General features: G+C 45.1%; 1 protein-coding gene across 2 annotated transcripts in view; it reads right to left on the bottom strand.

The window, feature by feature from the left end:
• The window catches only part of LOC143172534 (phospholipid-transporting ATPase IC-like), a 45,602-nt gene extending 27,343 nt beyond the window's left edge, over positions 1-18,259 (bottom strand). For both annotated transcript variants that reach the window (XM_076362098.1, XM_076362097.1), the window contains exons 1-3: positions 18,196-18,259; positions 14,891-15,027; positions 1,929-2,121 (exon numbers count right to left, since the gene is read on the bottom strand). In XM_076362098.1, coding sequence (XP_076218213.1) covers positions 1,929-2,109 — 181 coding nt within the window. In that variant the 5' untranslated portion in view covers positions 2,110-2,121; positions 14,891-15,027; positions 18,196-18,259. The remainder of the gene's footprint in view (positions 1-1,928; positions 2,122-14,890; positions 15,028-18,195) is intronic.
• Positions 18,260-19,664: the final 1,405 nt, after the last annotated feature.

The raw sequence follows: 19,664 nt of genomic DNA, 5'->3' as shown, positions 1-19,664 counted from the left end.
AAGCATTACTGAAGTGCATGAATTGAGAAAGTTATTAATGACAGGACTGAAGAAAATTGTGAACGTGTCTACAAGAGCATTTCTTCACCACATTCACAAAAACATTGCAGTGCTGATAAAGCCTTAGCACCCCAGATGGAGAACTGGCAAATTAGGTCTTAAATAAAACCTGCAGGAAGGAAGCTTGCCGAAATGACTTTAAACTGCTTGAAAAGGATATTAATACCTAATATTTGGGAAGCTGCATCAGTAATTCATCATCTTTAAAGGAACATAAAGGGAAAACTGTCTTTGCTGAGGGGAAAAAAATAAGAAGCAAAAAGGATGACGTTTTTGTAGCACTACCTGAATATAATTAGCTACTGAACCAGTCAGCAGATTCTACAAATTCTGCAACTTATGCCAGATAATTATCTATTAACATGAAAAAGCAGGCAAACAGGATTTAAACAAACAAACAAAAAACCCAAAGGGTCTAAAGAGGGGGGGGGGGGGGGGGGGGGAATCTGACAAAGTTTGTCAACTACTTACAAGCTCTATGATTAGAGTACTGGCCTACCAAGCCTGCATGGTAACATCTCTCACCTCCTTAAAGCTTTTGCCCTAGCTCAGAGTTCAAAGGAACTCTGCCATATCCATAGCTCTAGTCTGTATTTTGGATAATAATTTGGGTGACATTAACTGTACAGACAGCAGAGACTTGTGGTTACACTGAACTAGCGGGAGCTATGAGCCCTTTGGAGGGCAGAATCAAAACTCATCTCCCTGCTTTCAGATTCTCTCCAATTCACCAGGATAAAGGAAAAGGCATGGTACACTTCAGAAAAGAAATTGAAGGTGTAGGAGGTCCTGTTTTAGCTTTGGTTCTTTTTTCTTTTTCTTGTACTTATTCTAGGCCACAAAGCAAACCTGTGGTTGCTGGTGTACTGTGTCTACGAAATAAAATATCTGGATAAAATAAGAGGGGGGACGGAAGGGAGAGAGCAACAGTTGTGATGAGAACTCAAGAAAATATGACAGATGATAAGAGGCTAAGAAAACTGTGTTTGTTCTATAGACTATGTTACCTCAGTCATCGTAAAAAAACCCCAAAACTAAACATGTAATAGGTGGTTATAAAATGAAAGCACATAATAGGTGATTATGAAATGAGAGGTGATCAACTGTTCCCTATTGCCACGCAAACAGGAAGAAATCTATATATATTAAACAGTGTTTAAATAAAAAGTACTCACATTGCAACACTGAAGGAAAAAAAAAAAAAAAAAAGGTATTTAGGGGAGTAACAGACTTTCCTTCGACAGAGGTTAAGAACAGGTATGTCTAAAACATGCCAGAGAGATTCCTCCCATTTATGTTCTTATGCTGGCGGCAGCACACAGTCTGCACTTGACAGGTTTCTTTGAACTCCTACTCACCTGACCTTTCTGTGATTGTGAAACTACTGCAAATAAAGGAAATCATGAGGCTACAAAGTTAGCATTGAAGCTGAAATCTCATCTGCGCAAGACTTAGAGAGCAGAAATACATGCAAACCAACTGACTAAACACAGCAAATTGGCTTATGCTGGTTCAAGTTTCCAGATGACAGGGAAGACAAGTATCTGAAGTTCTGTTTGAGAAGTTCTCAGACCACAGGCTATGTACATCTAGGGCCTGCCTTAAGTAAGATGAGATCACAGTGCAGATCATTAGCTTTACGCAACAAGCAGTGGCACAGAACTCTGGTTGCAGATTGGAATGAAACTGATTTTTGTTCTGACATTCGTTAAACTGAATTGCCATCATTTACTCCTCCTCAGATTCAGATAAGCCATTCCAAATCCTACCTAACAAATAAGCACAAAAATCAAATTGATCCATGCATGGCTCAGCCTCTGTATTCAGGATCATTTGCTACCCAAATCAAGTTTCTGTCATAATGTTACCCTTTTTCAATGGCTCTCGGCTCTCCTCAGCGTTTCTGTTGATTTGGTTTTGTCCTGGTTCGACTTCAGGCTGCCGACTGTCCAACTCATCCTCCGTTTCATCGTCACTGTATGGCATCACCTCATCATTAGGCTGGGAATCCTCATCGAAGGTGGTCTCCGAATCCCTTTCTGAGATCATGCTGCTAGCACCCTGTAAGCATTTTGTAAAAGTTAGGGAAAGGAGTTAACATAGCAAGTGCTGGAAACCACATCTCCGTAATTTTACTCTGTTGATGCTCGTCACCAAAACCCACGTTTGAAACCATTTTCCCTGGAACAGCATAGAGCATGGGCTTGGTTCTCAAGCACAGACCAAAGTCATGAGGCAGTTATTTTCACAGCAAGTCGTTCATTACTGTTCTGCTATATGTAATTACACGTGCTCACATGACAGACTAAGGAACGCCCTGTGCTTGTGAGGCAGCACACCCTGAGTGGGACGTAGGAATTAGGGAGCCCACAAACACCCAACTCCCAGTGGCCATTACGCCATCCCCTGCAGAGCCACAGGAGCCAGAGCCCCACTTGGCCATGGTGGGGCCAGGCACCGAGCGCCAGGCCAGCACAAGTTGTGCCATCGAGGGTTCGGGTCATGCAGCTGCTCCTCCATCCCGGTCTGCCCAGTCTCACCTAAACCAGTCCTTGCTTCCTCTCCCCTCCCCACAGGCTGAACGTCAGCGTTTCTCATTGCAAGATCCCATATCTTGGTGTCCAAATACCCGAGGAAGTTTATAACTAGTTTGTGGTTCCACACACAAGACCAGTCAGTTGAAGCTGTGAGGTGTGTGTGCATACCTCTGCCTGAAGCTTTTCAGAAAGCGCATGTGCTCCCTAACCCTTGAGCACTAGCACATTATTTCCCAAATTGGGATCTCCACTTTCCATAAAGTTTATTTAAATTATAGCTCTTGAAAAACTCCCAACATTGCTGTGACTGGGGCTGCTTCAGTTGGCTGTGATCTCAGACAGGAGCAAGACTGATATCCCACAATAGGCGATCCCAGCCTCCTCCAGCATTTTTAGATCACTGAGACAGATTCTACAGCTTAAGCTATCTGCTGCAACGGACAGCGTCCGATTAACTGCTTGTAAACAAAATCCAGAAACCATCTACTCATGGGTAACTCCCCTCCAACCAACACCTACAAATAGCCACCTGCACGATTCCTAGGTGGTCTTCATCTACATTTGGCCAGTTAGTCGCCTTGCTGGGTGTCCTGGCATTTTAATAACCGATCTGGTGCAAGGGTTCAGGCCATTCCGATGAGCGTGTCCTGTTCATTTCTAACCATGCAATACCCAAATTTGTTGTACTGAAGCTTAAATTGCATTTGTTTCTGCAGATCAACACTTCCAAACAGGTTTTGTCCTGTCTGTGCTAGGTACCACAACAGCTGTAAGAAAATTAAAAACTGTGAGGAGAGGAGGGGGCACCATCACCTCAGCCATTTCTGCCAGGGCCCTAAGGGCACCAATAAGCCTCTGTGGTCCCAACCAGCCTCGCCCCAGCCCCCCCACACCCGTGGGACCAGGAGCCACATTTTGGCTCAGCCCATGGGCCCTGTCTGAGCTGCATCTGAGCAGGGCCGGTCTCCAGCTGAGCTGTGGCCATGTCCATGCCCCCTTCAGCTTTGCTTTGACACTGTGGACCTCTCTGGCCATCACTGGGCCTGATCCTAACCCTGAACTACACATCAACTTCCCAACTTGACCCTGGACCTGCCTCATCACCACGGCATTGCCTTATGGCTTGGACTCTGGTTGGATCTGGCCATCATTTCAGGGTCTGTCCTGCTTGCCTTGTGAGCCCTGGGACCCCCGTCTGCTTTCTTTGCCATGGGGAGGAGCCCTGCTCTAGCTGCTCCCTGGCAACTTCAAAATAAAACCAAGTTAAAGGATCGCTGAAACCAAGTAACATAATATGCACAGCAGCTAGCTGTGAAGTGCCCATCTTTTTTTAAATTTCTTTACTGAAAGAGTGGTTAAAGATTGGAACAGGCTGCCCAGGGAAGTGGTTGAGTCCCCATCCCTGGAGGTATTTAAAAGACGTGTAGATGAGGCGCTTAGGGACATGGTTTAGGGGGCATGGTGCTGTTTGGTTAACGGTTGGACTCAATGATCTTAGAGGTCTTTTCCAACCTTAATGATTCTATGATCTGTTGACCTGTCCTGCAAAAGGGCCTGGTTTTGTGAAGGAAGGCCAGGGCCACCCTATACCCCATATGCTGTTGCTAACGAAACCAGCAATCATTGGGGCTGACACCAAACCCTGTTGACATCCACATTAGTTTCTATTTTTGCAAAGCTGAATTGTCTCGCATCCTTAATATCTCTTATAAGAGAGATATAAATATTGCATGAGCACTTAATATGCTACTCAAATGACACGACTATTGGCTGGGAGCGCAAAGCATGCAGTACTCATGAGCTGCAGCACTGCAGTGCTTGCCCAGCACACAGGCTAATGTTTCAAGACTGCCAGTTTACAAAATAAACCAAAACCACAAGGTATCATATGACCGCACAGTTTGATTTAATATGAATTAATACAACTTCTCTCAAGACCCACTCAAGCTATTAGAGGCTGCTTACTGACGCAATTAGCCAGGAACATGACAGCTAGTCACTAACACAGTTGTGGAACCTGAAACTTTTGTGAAAAGATCATTTGTTTCCCTAAATAGCCTAGGAGTTAGGGAATTCACCTCAAGACGCAGGAGATTCAAGCTCAAACTCAGGCACCTGACTACCTCACTGTGATATTTTGGTTTATTTCTCATCTTTTTACCCCTTTTGTTCTTTCTCGACTACCACCTCATCCCCATAAAATCTCATATTTCACCTGATATAGAAAGGAAGAAAAGTATTAACGAGGAACCTGAACCAAAAATTTATCTGCAGAGCAACCTACTCATTAACAACTTAATACGTGGGGCCAGAAGAACTTGCACAGACATCATTACAGGAACCGGTCCGTGATGCAATCCATGCAGTTTCTCTCGCATGGTGGTCAATGAACAGCTGGCCATACAGCCCTTGCTGAGCACGGTGCCTCGCCGCAGCACAGATGTGCTGCAGCGGCTGCAGGCAGGCAGTTGCCCAACCCATGTCAGGGCTCAGGGACTCCCAGGTTACATCGAGGTTTCATTCCACTGGCAAGCCAGGCAGACATTGCTGAATTGGGTATGGGTTTTCCCTTTTAACAATTCTGCAAACTCCAACTTGCTAAGCAATACTTACAGCCAACACAAACACTGACTTTTTCCAATTTTTTCCTATCCAAACAGGGATATGGACAATCCTGCCCTTAGCCAACAACACCTTAGCTTTGCAAGCAAGCCAGGGTCAGACTCTTCAACCCCGTGCCTACTTTGGGGTTTACAGACACTTAGATTTTCTTTACACTGAATGTCTGTTCAGGCAGAAGAAATTCCTTATGTTTTCAATCCCAAATTGTTTGAATGTTAGACAAAGTCCTTTTAGAGCAGGATGTAACGCTCAATTCCTCTTGGAAATATATATAAAATATACATGACTGTAAGAAGCCCTGCAGTAGTCAAGGATTCTGCCCTGCTAATACCTTACGTGGGGACTACTGGAGGGGAAGAGTTGAAGATCCTTACATTCACAGTCCTTAAAACAAAAAATACCACCAGATCTTTGAATTGCTCTCACTCTAAGACAAACAATACCCCTGGCACACAGAGATTCAGCCTTTAGTCTATTAATCTTTACTGATTAACTGATTAATGATTAATGAACTAATTAATCATGCAAAGGGTTAGATGAGATGTCAAAAAAACACTGCATTTGTTTTCTATTATAGATGCATAGCTAAATGGAAATACCTAAAACACAAACAGAAGCAGCCTGTGATGCTAGCTGGGAACGCCAGTGCAATGGTCTGTTGAGGGGGGGGAAGTTCAAATTAATTGTGTTCACTTTACCTGCTCAAAGAACTAAACTGCCAACTGGAAAACCACGCTAACAGAGGAGATCTCATTAACTGTTACCCTGCAGGCAGCACAACTCTGTCCGCTGAGCTGCTCTGTACTGCAGGCAGCACCATTATCATTTCTGCAGAAGGCAACGAAACCACACACACATCAGTGATTTCAGGCAGCATTTACTAGCCCTGATACCATGAAATGCAGAGGGCACTGTCTCTGCACCCAAAGACCTCATCGCTAACATCCCCGGTGGCCGGCAGAGTCTCCTGGGAAGCATAGCTGCCTGCCTGCCTGCCCCCTGCCCTCGGAGATGAACAGCAGCCGAGGGGACAGTGGTCCGACTGATGGGGAGCACAGGCAGGGCTGTCAGCGAGCACATGGCAGTGGAGGAGCCCGGGGCTGGCTAGGAGACTGTTAGAAAGGCACCTGCAGTCAGAAGAGAGCAGAGAGGTGTTGTGGGGCCAAGGGCGAGGGAGTCCTCCAGTGACAGGGTGACAAATTGGTTTAGAGTTAAGTTTCTTGACACCTGGTCTGCATGAAAAGGGCTAGCTGGGATGTCAAAGCGATGTCAGAAGTTCAGAGGAAGGTGGAGAGCGATCACGATGTGAAAGAGGAGACAGGAGGAACCGACCGCATGGGGCAGCAGAGATGCCAACTAATACTGAGCCAGCAGGGGATGGAAAGAGAGGAGAGCTCACATCCACCGGCACCTGGATGCAGGATGGACACAGTGGAAACCAAAGGTGAATTAAACATGGCAGAAAGAGAGGCAGCCGCTACTGATTTTTGCAGTGGTCACTATTCTGAGGAGAAAAAAAAAGGCACCACAACTTAAAAAAAAAAAAAAGCTAGAAAGGCTATGCCATGCAGGAGAAAAACTATGAACAATGTTGAAATAAAATAATAGCAATGGTCCATTCTTAAACGGATCTATTCTCAGAAGAGACAGACAATTTCTTACGTTTGTGTGCACTGCTTATGTTCAGACTCGAGCTGAAATAACAATCGCTTGCAAATTGGTCTTTCAAGTAAGGAAAAAAAAAAAGGGTTCAGTTTGCTGGAGCTGGGGGTAAAACTCTTTCAAACAAGATCCCACCTGCTTTTCCCATTTCACAATAATATAACCCAAAATGAACACTGCTTTTACACATCTTGCACTGAATGGACTAATAAAAAAAGCTACAAATTTACAAATTTCTCTGAATGCATCATCTCTCGCATCAAGCTTAGATTCAACCAATAATTAGCAATGTTTGAACATAGGCAGTGGGAAAGAAAATGAGCAAAACAAAATTCCAACACAAGAAAAGCTGCACAGTTCCTCTCAGAGACAGGATGAGCATTTCATAAAATGAGATCTACTTGACTACATGTAATGCAAACTACAAGTTTAAACTCCGAAGGATCCTGCTGCCTGGGGATCAAGCTATGCATTTTCAAGGGCAGCAAACACCATCCCACCAGCAGTGTTACACACAAGTAACTTTCCTAAATTCTCAACTAACTTCTAATGCTGCCAAAGTTTACGAAGAGAGCTTTTGGTGCCTGTGGAAACAGTTCTTGGAGGGCCTAAGATGGAACAACACAGTTGTTATATGGTGCTTGATAAAATACTCAAAGAACACTTAAAACAGTTGGTTCTTGGTTGTATGGTCCTTATTTTCTAGTTCCTGACTTGAAGACAGGGGTTTTCAATCCATTTCAGGTAAGTCCCAAAAGCAGAAACCCTTACATTAAACAAAACTTCAGTCTAGAGAAAGCATTAGAAGAAATCAAGAGGTTTCCCCAACAGCTCAGTAGCCACTAACTCCACAACCATCCATCAGTACCAGCCAGCCTCTGAGGGCAGGCATGCAGAGCACTGACAACTTGAACTGCAGCTGCTTTAACCTCGCTTGCAGGGAGGCAGCCAGTGCGGCAACAAAGACCGTCTCCCTTGGCAAGGCTGGGGTCAGCTCTGAGCCCAGGCGGGCACTGACTGGGGTGGCCACGCTTCCTGGGCCGGCGGGAAGCAATAGTTAGCTCCCAGTTCTGGCACAGCAGGAATAAACCAAGCTAACAGCCTCCTTATCTTAGAAAATTAAGCTGATCCAACAGCAGGGTTGATGTATGGGGAGGTAAAGGAGAGGAAAATAGTATTAAACAAGTTTAATTATGCCTGCTTGAGTTTATTTATTAAAAAGGCAAAAAACTCAGGTGCAAATTCCAGTGCTTTGGTCACTCAGGTTTTGTGTCTGCTCATGCCTCAGGGCAAGTACCAGCTAATTGGGAATAACTTAAACCTTGTAAAAAAAGCATTTACTGCATTTGTTTGAAGGCTGTAAACAACAACAAAATAATCTTACTCTAAATTCTCCTCTGGAAAGCCACTGCATATGACACTGTTGCAAGAACTGGGGGTCACAAGGCGTATAACTTTAATGCCGCAAATCAGATAGTCACTCAAAGTGGCCCTAAAACAAAGTTACAGATCCATCTAGAATAAGGCATATGCATAGTAAAAGAATTAAAACGCTACTAAATTTGTTATTTATTGTGGATATAAAAACCTACAATGTGAAGCAGAACAAGCCTAACAATTACGTATCTGTCAGTCATCAGTCCCTTCACAACCCGTGCACAGCTTACAACCTGCCGTCATCTCCTTAACAACAATCTCATACGTTCATGCAGTGCCTAGTACAACAATTCCTCAAACCTTGCCACGGACTGTTGTTTTAGAATGTAACCACATCAATATTTTAAGCAAGAGTCATAAACCAAACTCAAATAGTACAAAAAGCAAGCTCAGAAAGACCTTTCTGAACTACTATAGGTCTCTGGAGTTAAAATAGGACAAAAAAGCTACATCAAGATGTTTCACTGATATTTAACTATGTATTAAAAAAGTAAATAAATGAAAAGCCTGATCCTCAGATATTTGGGGTTTGTCCCATATTTCTTCACTCTAGAAAGATTACAAAACCCATCACTACATATTAAAAAAAAAAAACAAACAAACCCCCAAAACAAAGCAAAAAACAGGTAAATTCTTCCTGCCTCAGTATGCCCCTGAACAGTCTTTCTTGGGCACCTGTCGAGAGGATCCCAAGAGGAAATCCTAACAGCAGCTGACTAATCACTGCCTTGGCAGGCAGAAGGCAAATACTGAAACTTCCATAGCTGCACCAATTCTGCATCTATTGAATCATGATTCAATGTAATCCAAATATAAAGCTGTCAGGCTTCACATTGCTGTGAAACAAGGAAATGCATTTTGCCAAACCAATAAGGAAATGGTCTTCTCCAATAAAACAGCAAAACCATCGTTACAAAACACAGTAACACCAATATCCTGTTCAATAAAATGCAAACGTCTTTCAACCTCACTTGGGAAACTCCATCAAACATTTTAAAGCGAGAACTCTACTTGGAGCTCCAGCAATGAACTAGTCAAATGACACTTGTTTTCCTTGTCAGCAGGAATACTGTTGCAATAGAGTAACAGTAAAAAAAAAAAAATTAAAGAAAAAAATTCATTTTGAAATTTCTCCACCCAGGTAGAACTTACATGTTCACCAATTCGCATGTTTTTAAAATCTTTCCTATACTTACTGGAATTTCTTTACTATGTGTTATTGGAGAAAGAAACATTGAAAAACAAAACCTACTCACAGGAGGACTGAATATGCACTTCCAAAACTGCAGCTAGAATACCATGTCTAACATTAATCTCTGGCGTGGGGGCTTCCCCCCCAAGGACTTTCTAGCAGATGCACGATTACTCCAATTACATTTCCCCCTAAGAGACAGAAGTCATTATTCTGCCATCTTCTGCTCATCTTGCCAATAACTGAGATTTTAAGCTAAAAAGGGAGCATGAAACAAAGACAGCCTGTTAGGTAAATAGAGCAACTGAACAGACGCTTGCAGGACTGCAATCCAAACAACCAAAAAAGAAATCAGAGCCCACAGAGTACTTTGATGGCTGTATCAAAGCAGACACCTGTATTTAAGAGACTCAAGTCCATACCCCAGCTTATACCCTGTTAGGTTTAAGAATGATTTTTCATCCACGGGCACATGTTTAAAGAATGGCTCTAACAATGTTTGAGAACTGAAGTTTATAATTGAAAAGACAGCTCATGATCCATTCTTGGGTAAGGTTGCAGTTTTGTTTTTTTTAAAGTAACCTGGTCTCCAATATCAAGTCCTGTGCAAGCAAAACAATACAACTGCTTCCTAAGGATCAATTTGTCAAATCTGTCCTTTCTGACAATGCAGATATAAAGCAAAGTATTTAATCCAGAGGACCATTTTGTAAACCTGACTGTGGCAAAGGGGCTCTGAAACGCCTAGGTAGTGCACACCGAGACACAACTGGGGTAATCCCCACCTCTTCACACTACTAACAAACGCAGCAAATTCAGCAAAACTCCAAGGAACAGAGACTGCTTCAGAAAAAGGAAGCTCTGCTTTGCACAGCAAAGCAGGAGGTATACAGAGGTGCATGCGTTTTGTCTTAAGGCTAGCATTCTCAATCTAAAATAACAGCAGTGGGCTTCAGACAGAAGGAAAAAAATCTGCTTAAAACAGAACAGAGACAATGAGCAGCACAATTCAAAGCATATGGATGGTTCATCCAGTCGACATGCAAAGATTTTTTTTCCACCTGGTGGCAGCAATTCATATGGATATTATTAGCTATTGCTATTTTTAGGGCATAAGAAAAGAAAGAGGATTCCCATGAGTTATGAGATGAGTACATCCAATGCAGTTGCTTAAATGCAAGATGGTTTTATACCATGAAACACAGAGGAAGGGGTAGTAAACCACACCAGGAGCCCAAATTCTCACCACACAAATTGTCAGAGGGATCTGTAAGTATCAGGGAGACAACAAAATACTATTTATTTTATTTGTTAAAGTGAAATGCCTGCAGCCACAAAAGTAGCTGCCACCTAACTTTCCACTGGCTGGTACAAACAACAAATGAGATAATAGCTGTAGGTGAGCATTACAGGATAACCAGAAGAACCGTTACCTTGGGACACTGCACGGCAGTCCATCTCCCAGCCTGATAATCATCACATTGGTAACATGGGTTCAGTTAATGCTTCTACAGTTCTCGCTCGCTATTTAATCCTCACAAAGCAGCAGTCAGAACTGAAGTCCTTCGATGGCAGGATATCGCATTTCTATTCTCACTTCAGTGATCCCAGCCAAATGCTTTAATAGAGTATCATCCTTCATTAAAAATTTATTAATCAACTAATCTACCTGTAAAAAGCTTCTACAAGGAAACAGGCAAATATAAAACTAGATTTGCTTCCAAAATATAAGAGACAGATCACATATTACTCAAAACAGATATGAAATTTTACTGGTAACAAGTGCTTGGACAGGCAGATAGAAGTATCTTCTGAACAACTCAAACCTAGCTAACTTTTATGACATTTTAAGAGGGAAAAAAAAAAAAAGTAGTTACTCAAAATAGCATGAATCAGCACAAATGGGCCAAGGAAATAACCTTCATTCCAAACCCTACTAAACTTCGGTTAGATTGCCATGCAAATTAGACGCTCTAAGCTTATCAATTTATATAGCTACTTCATACATAACAGTTATATTTACTTCATTGAACAACCACTTTAAAATAATTGAACACCCCCAAAATTACATCTTCAAGGGGAATGATTTCTATCAGTCATTTGTTCTGAAACACACTCACTTTTGTATGCATCCTTACAGTATGCCATGACCGTGGTAAAGCCCAGCTCTTGAAATGCCTTGGAGAAAGGCAACCTCAAGAGTTTAGATAACTATTTTAAGTCAGCTGTGACTGGAGACATGCTCTTGCTCATCTGAGGCAGTCTCCATCAAGCACCATCAATGTAGTACATTAGAAGTGGGGCAAACTGAATCGCGAAGCTGAAGCCTCAACTCCTCCAAGCCAACCAAGTACACTTTACATTAGGCAAAAAAACCCATAGCGTATAATTCAGAACGTATCATATATGGTGTGTGCCCTTTAGTATCATCCTAAGTGCTCCCAATGACTATCGGAAGTGGCACGGCTTGGTACAACTGACAAGCAGACTCTGCCCAGACATCGTGGACAATTAGGTTCCTGGCAGCTGACGTAGAGGCACACCCCAGTTCCCAGTGCTGCCTCAGGAAAACAGAACTGCTGAACACTCAAACTGTGCATGGCAAATGGGTCAGCTTACAGCCAAAGTGTTCCAGTGGAAATACATCAGAGCTGGGGAAATAAGCAGAGGTTTGCTTGTCTGTCAGAGCTCCCACAGCTCAACAGTTGCACCTACAGTAAAGACATTCTGGGTCAGGCATGCTTTTCTGAAGTAAGTATGCTCAAACCATACTTGATAGTGTAAGCTAATCAAAACCGGGATAGTAAGGAAACAAACTCCTGACCTTACACACCTTCCTCATTGCACTGTGACCTTGGAGAAAGTTCCCACCTTGAAACTGCCAACACATGCCTAACATGAGGTGACTCAGAATTCCCACCAAAAAAAGGTTAAAATTTAACCTTTAGCCATATTTTCACGGCTACGGATAAAATGCTCGTGGTGAATTAGTGCATCTACAAATCCCAGGACACCAGAACACACGTCATACCTGATGAGTCTGAGATCTTTACCACACAACAGAACCACAAAAGATTCAAACAGCGTTTTCGGAGACTCAGGTTATCCCTGCAACATGAGAAATCCTTGGGGAACCTGTTTTGTAAGCAACAGGTCTCAAATGAGTCAGCTTGGTTATATCATCTATTGCTGTCTTTCACCCAGCCCCAAGTTTTATACACATATGCATGTATAAATACGCACACACACAATTTCTATATATAAAGTACATATATTTTGATTCACAATAGTACCTCATCTCACAGAAAACATTTATGAAAAAGGTCTTTTTAAGCAATTTGTGACCACAAATTGTGCAGAGGCTACTTAGAATTTAGTCTGAATAGCAGAGGTTCATTTAACTTTCCACAAGCATCATAAAGTTAACATCTTGTTGTATTTATTGATTAGAAATAATGCATCTTACACAATCTGTACACTAACAGAGAATGAGCAATAACATCAGCATTAATATCCACCAGAGGAAGAAGATCTGAAGATGCTTAAACTCTAGTGAATAATTGATTTCTTCTTATCTCACCTTACCATCAATTTTGAAATTTTAGTGCCAGGATAAAAATTTGGGAATACCACAGTGCAGAGAACTGATGGGGAGTTGCGTGTACACAGCTATATGCTAAGGCACCGTAAGCCTGCGGTGCCTCACTCAAAACTTTAACGTTATGTTTATCAACTCACCCACGTTTGAAGTAGGCAAAGAGAAGTGCCATAATTGTGCAGAATAAGGATGCTGGAGAAATAAAGACATAAGCAAACTTGCACTGTTATTTCCCACTATATAAACAAACTGCTTTGGCAAAACGTATGTACTAGAATGAGGCTATTCTGCCACAAAGAAGTGTCCTGGCACAGTACTGGGAGACTGCTACAGCGTCTCTTTCAGCTTGTACTGCAATAGGAAACAAGCACACCCAGCCTTGTACAATGTACACTCATTAAAAAAGGTGTTTCCAAAACAGTGTTCAGCTATACCTTTTAACTGTGAGGATCAAGGACTTACCAAACTGGACAACTTCCAGCTCCAAGAGAGTTTTTTATTGGCATCTTAAACAGCCAACCTTGTAATATCCACAGATCTTTCTTTTACAAGGAATCAACTCCAGTCCCTCCTTGGATGCCATAATGACACTAATTACCTGCACCATCAGGAGGTGAACACCAGTGTAAAATTGTAACACTTTGGTACCACCAACTTCTGTGAAATCTTACTTTCTCCAAAAGCTATTATTTTCAAACTTGTTTGAAGGGAAGTGACAGTTTCTCCAATCAACATATAGAAGACCCAGCCAAACAAGCTGAGGCACCAAAACCCTGAAACCCGCTGCAGAGGGGTGACTGGAAAGAGGGAGTACGGTTTTGTACTGTTGACAGATGTCCAAGACCAATCTTGGGGGGAAAAAGGCAAGGAAAAAAAAAAGCACAGTATCAGCAGAAGAAAATGGAAACACGGGGGACACCAGCTCCCAAATGCCTTCACTCCTGATGCTTCCCGTCTCAGTTCTGCATGAGCACACCAACTAGAGAAAAGCACCGCATTTAAAAAACAAAACAACACACCTTCCTCATAGAGGAAGCACTAGAATTAAACTAGTGGCTGTTGTGTACTCACCAATATAGCTACCTATTAAAACGTTAATATTGCTATGTATGAAAATTAATATGAAGGACATTCCAATATAAGTGAATTGATCACTATGAGCCAACAGGAGTTGAGATTAACAAGGAAGAGATTAACTAGTCACCAACAATTTAACAGAAAATAATAACAACAGAGACCCACAGCGTACAGTCCAAGCTGCCTGAGGCTAAGCAAGGATGGTTGAAGATGGGCCACTTGCAGAAACAAAATAATAACTTTACCCATTATCTGCACTAGGATTTTTCATTAACAGATACGCAGACTTTCCATCATTTAAAGTCCAAGTCAAGACAAGTTATCTTTGCAGAAGATGATAAAGCTGGTAACCTTTGTTCAAGCTGTAGGTTTGAGTGTACTCTGAAGGGGTTTCAACCTGCCTTTTACAGAGATTGTTACGCTGCCTCTCAAAGTTCATGTTTTAAAACAGCATATCTTTGTTTTAATAAAGGAAAAAATAATTATTTTTGTGCACATATAAACCATACTGTTTGGCATGGAAGATTTTTGGAACTCTGAATAGAGTTATTTTCCTAGATATTACCCTCGCCCATCAAAACCAGCAGGTATTTTTAACTGTAGAAAATAAAGGTTACTTCCTGCTAACAAGGTTGGAGATTACACAGTAATACCCCTTTCTGTCAGTGTCTAAAATTGACACTAAAGATATTTTCCTAAACTGACCTTTATCCAACGCAGGTTGTGACTGAACCAAGAGACTGCATTACAGACGTAGCTTGAAACGCTTGTACCGTCAGTGCACAGAGACCACTGGCTGCTCAAGAAGAATCCCCTGTATCGGACTTTAAATTAGGCTCCATCTGTAACGAAACAACGTTAGAAAATGGTTTCTTGGCTGACTTCCACCTCATGAGACTATGTGCATGCAATAACAAAAGAAAATTTCTTTTAGGCAAATAGTGAAATTAACTTGCCTTGCAAAGCTTTCTTAACAAAAAGAGAGATTTCTGGTTAGTTCTCCAAACCCTTTCATGCTACCTCCTCTTCCTCCTATCAGGCAGAAAGTCACTTTGGCAACTGACCTGGTTCTTTGCTTGGTTTGTTTCCTGTTTTCTCTACACTGCTTTTTCTCTCTCCCCCCTTTTTTTTTTTCTTTTAGATGTTGCTTTTGTTTTACATCTCCCATAACTGTACACCATTTTGTAAACAAAAGCATCCATGAACTTGCTGGAATTGTCCATCTCTGCTGTCAAATTAAAAATATATTTCTAATTTATATAAGAATACATGAGGAAAAAAACCCACAGCACTAAACACACCACTACACTACAGATTAATTTTGTAAGCTTGCCAGAAAAACAAAGATGCAGCAGCAGTGCTCTGTCACAGAGCACAGCATCTCCAAAGCAGGATTGAGAGCTCATGCACCATCAGTCTCCTAGGGATATAATGAGAACCATGTTTTTCACCCCTGACAAGTACAGAAACACAGAGAGGTTAAGTGATTTGCCCAAGGCCATATGGTAAGTCACAGACAGACCTAGGGTTAGGTTTCAGAAGCTCCTGGCTAATATCCTGCATTCAATTACATCTACACAAAGCATCTCATTTAACAGAGGCCAGATAAAGGAAACGGCCAAGGAAGAACATCAAACCCCTCCATAATTAAAACAAAATCAATCAAACCCCTCCCCATATTTAAATGCAGGTAGCACATTACACTCAGGCCCAATATGATTACCTGTGCCATCAAAATAAAAGCCACAACAACAAAAGAGCATGCAAAATAAGTTCTAGCTAATTTAAATAGAGGGCTTCAATGCAAAGGGAGCAACTGGCTTTTTGAATTCACCATCACAAACTGCAAAGCAAGGGACTAGAACGTTCCCAGGCTGCCTCACAAGGGAGAATTAAATGAAGGGAACAGTTTAGAAGTTACTGAAAATAATCTTTATGATAGCTACAAGTTAACAAACGAGACAAATACAGGTCTGGGACAGATACAAAAGCAAAAGCAACCACATTCTAATGTGAACATCAGTAACAGCAATGCAGAAGCTGACAAGGAAAAACACAAAATGACCAAATACCACTTGACACCTGAACCAGACTTTGAAGAGAAAGACAAATAAAAAACCAGAACCAAACAGAAAATTGTGAGCAAATTTGAGCCAGCAAAGACACTTATGCAGGCAGTTAAACGCAAGGACTCTAGCAGCAGTTAGAGGTAGGGACTGTACAAGAACCAGGTTAGCTGTAAGTCCCACTGACTTGCCCAGGGCACTCTTCAGCCATTTAGATCCAGGCCCCCCACCACACACAGAAGATAAAAGACACCGCACTGTTACTCATTACCAGAAACTATTTATTGCCAGAAGCTCCCTGTACAGTATGCCTTCTTCGATTTCAAAACGTTTCTGCTGACATTCAAGCCAGTGGTGAAATGCTTCATTAGCTGCTCCATTTAACACAGTTCCATTCAGACTCCAAGAGAAGGGATGCTATTTAAGCTATAGACACAAAGCAGTAGCAAACATGACTGAGATACTGATTTTGGGGGGGGAGGGGGGGGGCAAAAAATGCTTTTCATCTCCCGAATGACTGACCTCACAAGTAACTTTTCCAGTATTTTCTGTTGCAGAATTATGACAGTTCTTTAATATGGACACCTATTACTGCTCTAAAGGCTGCATAAACATTGACTAATGAGTAATCGCCCCACAACCATGAAAGCTATTTTCCTCATGTATAGATGTGGGTGGGGAAGAAAAAAAAAAAAAAAAAGAAAAAAGAAGAAAAGCCAGAAGCAGAGCAACTAGCCCAAGGCCACAAAAGCAAGTCAGTAAAATGGTGGTATCTGCCAGCGCTCAGGGAGAAAGCTAAGCTGCATTTGTTCCCCTGTGCCTTACCTCCCAGCAAATACTTATTTTTTCCTTAACCCAAAGTTTCAGACTGGGGAGACTCTGTGGTAAATCTGATGATCAACTGACACACATCTTTTTGGGTGGAAGAGAGACTCAAATCACTGCGAGGGTTTAGATCGACACTGCCAAAACGTTCTGTCCTGTCAGGCACAGAAGTGAGAAAACCCCCCCACACGTGCGGGAGGCACCGGCGGCCAGGTCAGTACCCGCCGCAGCCAGGTCAGTACCCGCCGCAGCCCCGCTCCCCAGGCCCCCACCACGACGGACGGGCAGGGCACGAGCAAAGGCCTCACCTGGCAGAAGGGCCCTTGTGCCGACTGCCTCAGCACCAGCCACCTCACAGTCCCCTGACGAAGCCGCTCTTCTCTGAATGAATATTTAATTGTTTAAATATTCATTGCGCTACTGGACCTCCCCAGTCCAAGGGAAAAACAGCTCCCCTGGGGCCCAGCCCCGCCCGAGCAAACAGCATCTGCACCGTGAGGCAGAGCCGTCACCGCCCTCACACCCTGAGCCCAAACCAGCAGATCGAGGCGTTCCAGCTTTTAAATCTCCCAACAAAAACCCACCAGGCTTCAGATTAAGCGGGTGATATTTCGAGAAAGAAAATCGTTTCAGGTCCGCCCTGGTGTCAGCTCTGACCTCTCCTGCGGCAGCAGGTACGGGAGGAGGCGGCGGGAGCAGTTTGTGACAGAGCTCTGCCCTGCTGCCCGCGGCCCCGACTGGCCACCGAGCGCTTCTCGGGGGCAGCCGGGCTGCCCGACGGGGCCGACATACCTGCCGGACGACGCCCCGGTGCGCGCGCCAGCCCGCGCAGCCGCTCCAGGGGCTCCCCTGGCTCCGCCAGCACCCCGGCCCGCCCCGCCTGGGCTCCCCGGCACGGCAGCCTGCCTCGCCGGACTTAGTGACCGGCGCGGCCGCAAACCCGCGCGGAGACGAGAGGATCCGGGGCTGCCCCGCGGGTGCGGCTGGGGACCGGCCCCGCTCCCCTGGTACCGAAGCGCCCGAGTTTCGGCAGGAGCCGCGCGCGGCGCCGCCCGCACCGCCCCTCGGCGGGTGCAGCTCCCGGGAGCGGCGCGGCCCCAGCCCGCCCGCCGGCAGCACCTGTGGGCGCGGGTCCCGGCGCCGCTCGCTCGCTCGCTCAGGGCCCTCTCATGCCTCCGACGGCCCCGCTCCCGCCCGGCCTCCCCGCGGGAACCGCCGTCAGACCGGACAAACGGGTTCCCCCGGTTCTCCGGACCAGCCCCGCCGCGCAGGAGGAGGGGAGGAGCCGCGCCGGCCCCGGACCTGTCCCTGTCCCTATGCCTATGCGTGTCCCTCTCCCCGTCCCGGCACGGCCGCTCCCCCTCCACCCGCCGCGCACCGGCCCACAAGAGGGGAGGCGGCGGCGGGACCTTCCTGCGCCGAGGCCGCGGCTCCGGTTACACGGCGGGGCGGCACCGCCCCCGCCCCGGCCGAGCAGCACGGCCGATGCCGCCCCCGCCCCGGCAGGTGAGGGGTGGGAATGCGCCGTCCGCCGGGCCGCCGTCCGCGGGTGGTGGAGCCGGTCCGGGCCGTGAGCAGGCCCCGCGCACAGGCAGCGCCCCTGCTCCCGCCGAGGTCCTGCAAAACCCCCTTCTCGTTTGCGGAGAGCCCCCCCGCCGCCTCTCCGGGGAAGGTGGGACAGGCGCCGGTTCACACACAGGGGCTCAGAAAGGAGCAGGATGGGCTCCCGGGCTTGAAGGGCAGAAAGCTGAATCATGAGGGGAAAATGTTGTTAGCGGTAATAAAGAACACACAGAAATCATTGCCCTAGACAAAGAGACTTCGTCTCTCCCCTTTCTCACTATATGCCCTGTAGCAAGGCTGCCCCCGGCTCTGCCCCTCTGCCTGTATCTGCGCTGCCATTACGTGGTATCCGTCGGTGGTTGTTGTGTCACCCACAGGAGATGCCGTGAGTGCTTCAACACCAGCACATTTCTCTTGGGTAACGCGGCGCTTGTGGTGCGGGGCGGCTCATGTGGTGTTTTGGGCCACGTCACCCTGAAGGTTGGGGAGCAGTGGCTCCCGAACCGTTGTGGGAGGAAGAGAACACAGCCCCAGGCCCCCGTCCCCATCGACAAAGGCCAGGCGCTGGTCAAGCAGAGCGCAGTTCTGGATCGCTTCAGGCCTGCACTGAGGCAGCCTGGCCCTGGCTCCGTCACCCACCGCTCTGGTGATGACTGACAGAAACTAACACTGTACCAATGGGGGCTGGGGTGACAGCTACTGCCATCTGCTCATCACCGCGCTACATGTGGGAGAAGTGGTCTGTCTGACACAAGGACAGCCAGCATTCAGCGCGTCCCACGACGCTGGGCCCTCTGGGGAGCTCAGGAGGTCCCTGCTCCCAGCCCAGGCTGCGGCCTGGGGGAACGGATGCTGGCACCCAGGAGGCGATGGGTGCCTCTTGTGATAGGTGGGCCCTCCCTCCTGGTGTTGTTTTAAGTGACATGATTACTTTATCCCGACTTAATTACTAGGACTGTACAGTGTTACAGAGAAAACTTTGTAAGAGGTACAGGATTTTAGCCTTTTGGCCTTTGTAAAAGGTC

The sequence above is a fragment of the Aptenodytes patagonicus genome, chromosome Z, assembly GCF_965638725.1.
Source record: "Aptenodytes patagonicus chromosome Z, bAptPat1.pri.cur, whole genome shotgun sequence".
NCBI classification, from domain to species: Eukaryota; Metazoa; Chordata; class Aves; order Sphenisciformes; family Spheniscidae; genus Aptenodytes; species Aptenodytes patagonicus.
Note: the sequence above shows the minus strand (reverse complement) of the source record. Positions and strands in the feature narration are given on the sequence as shown.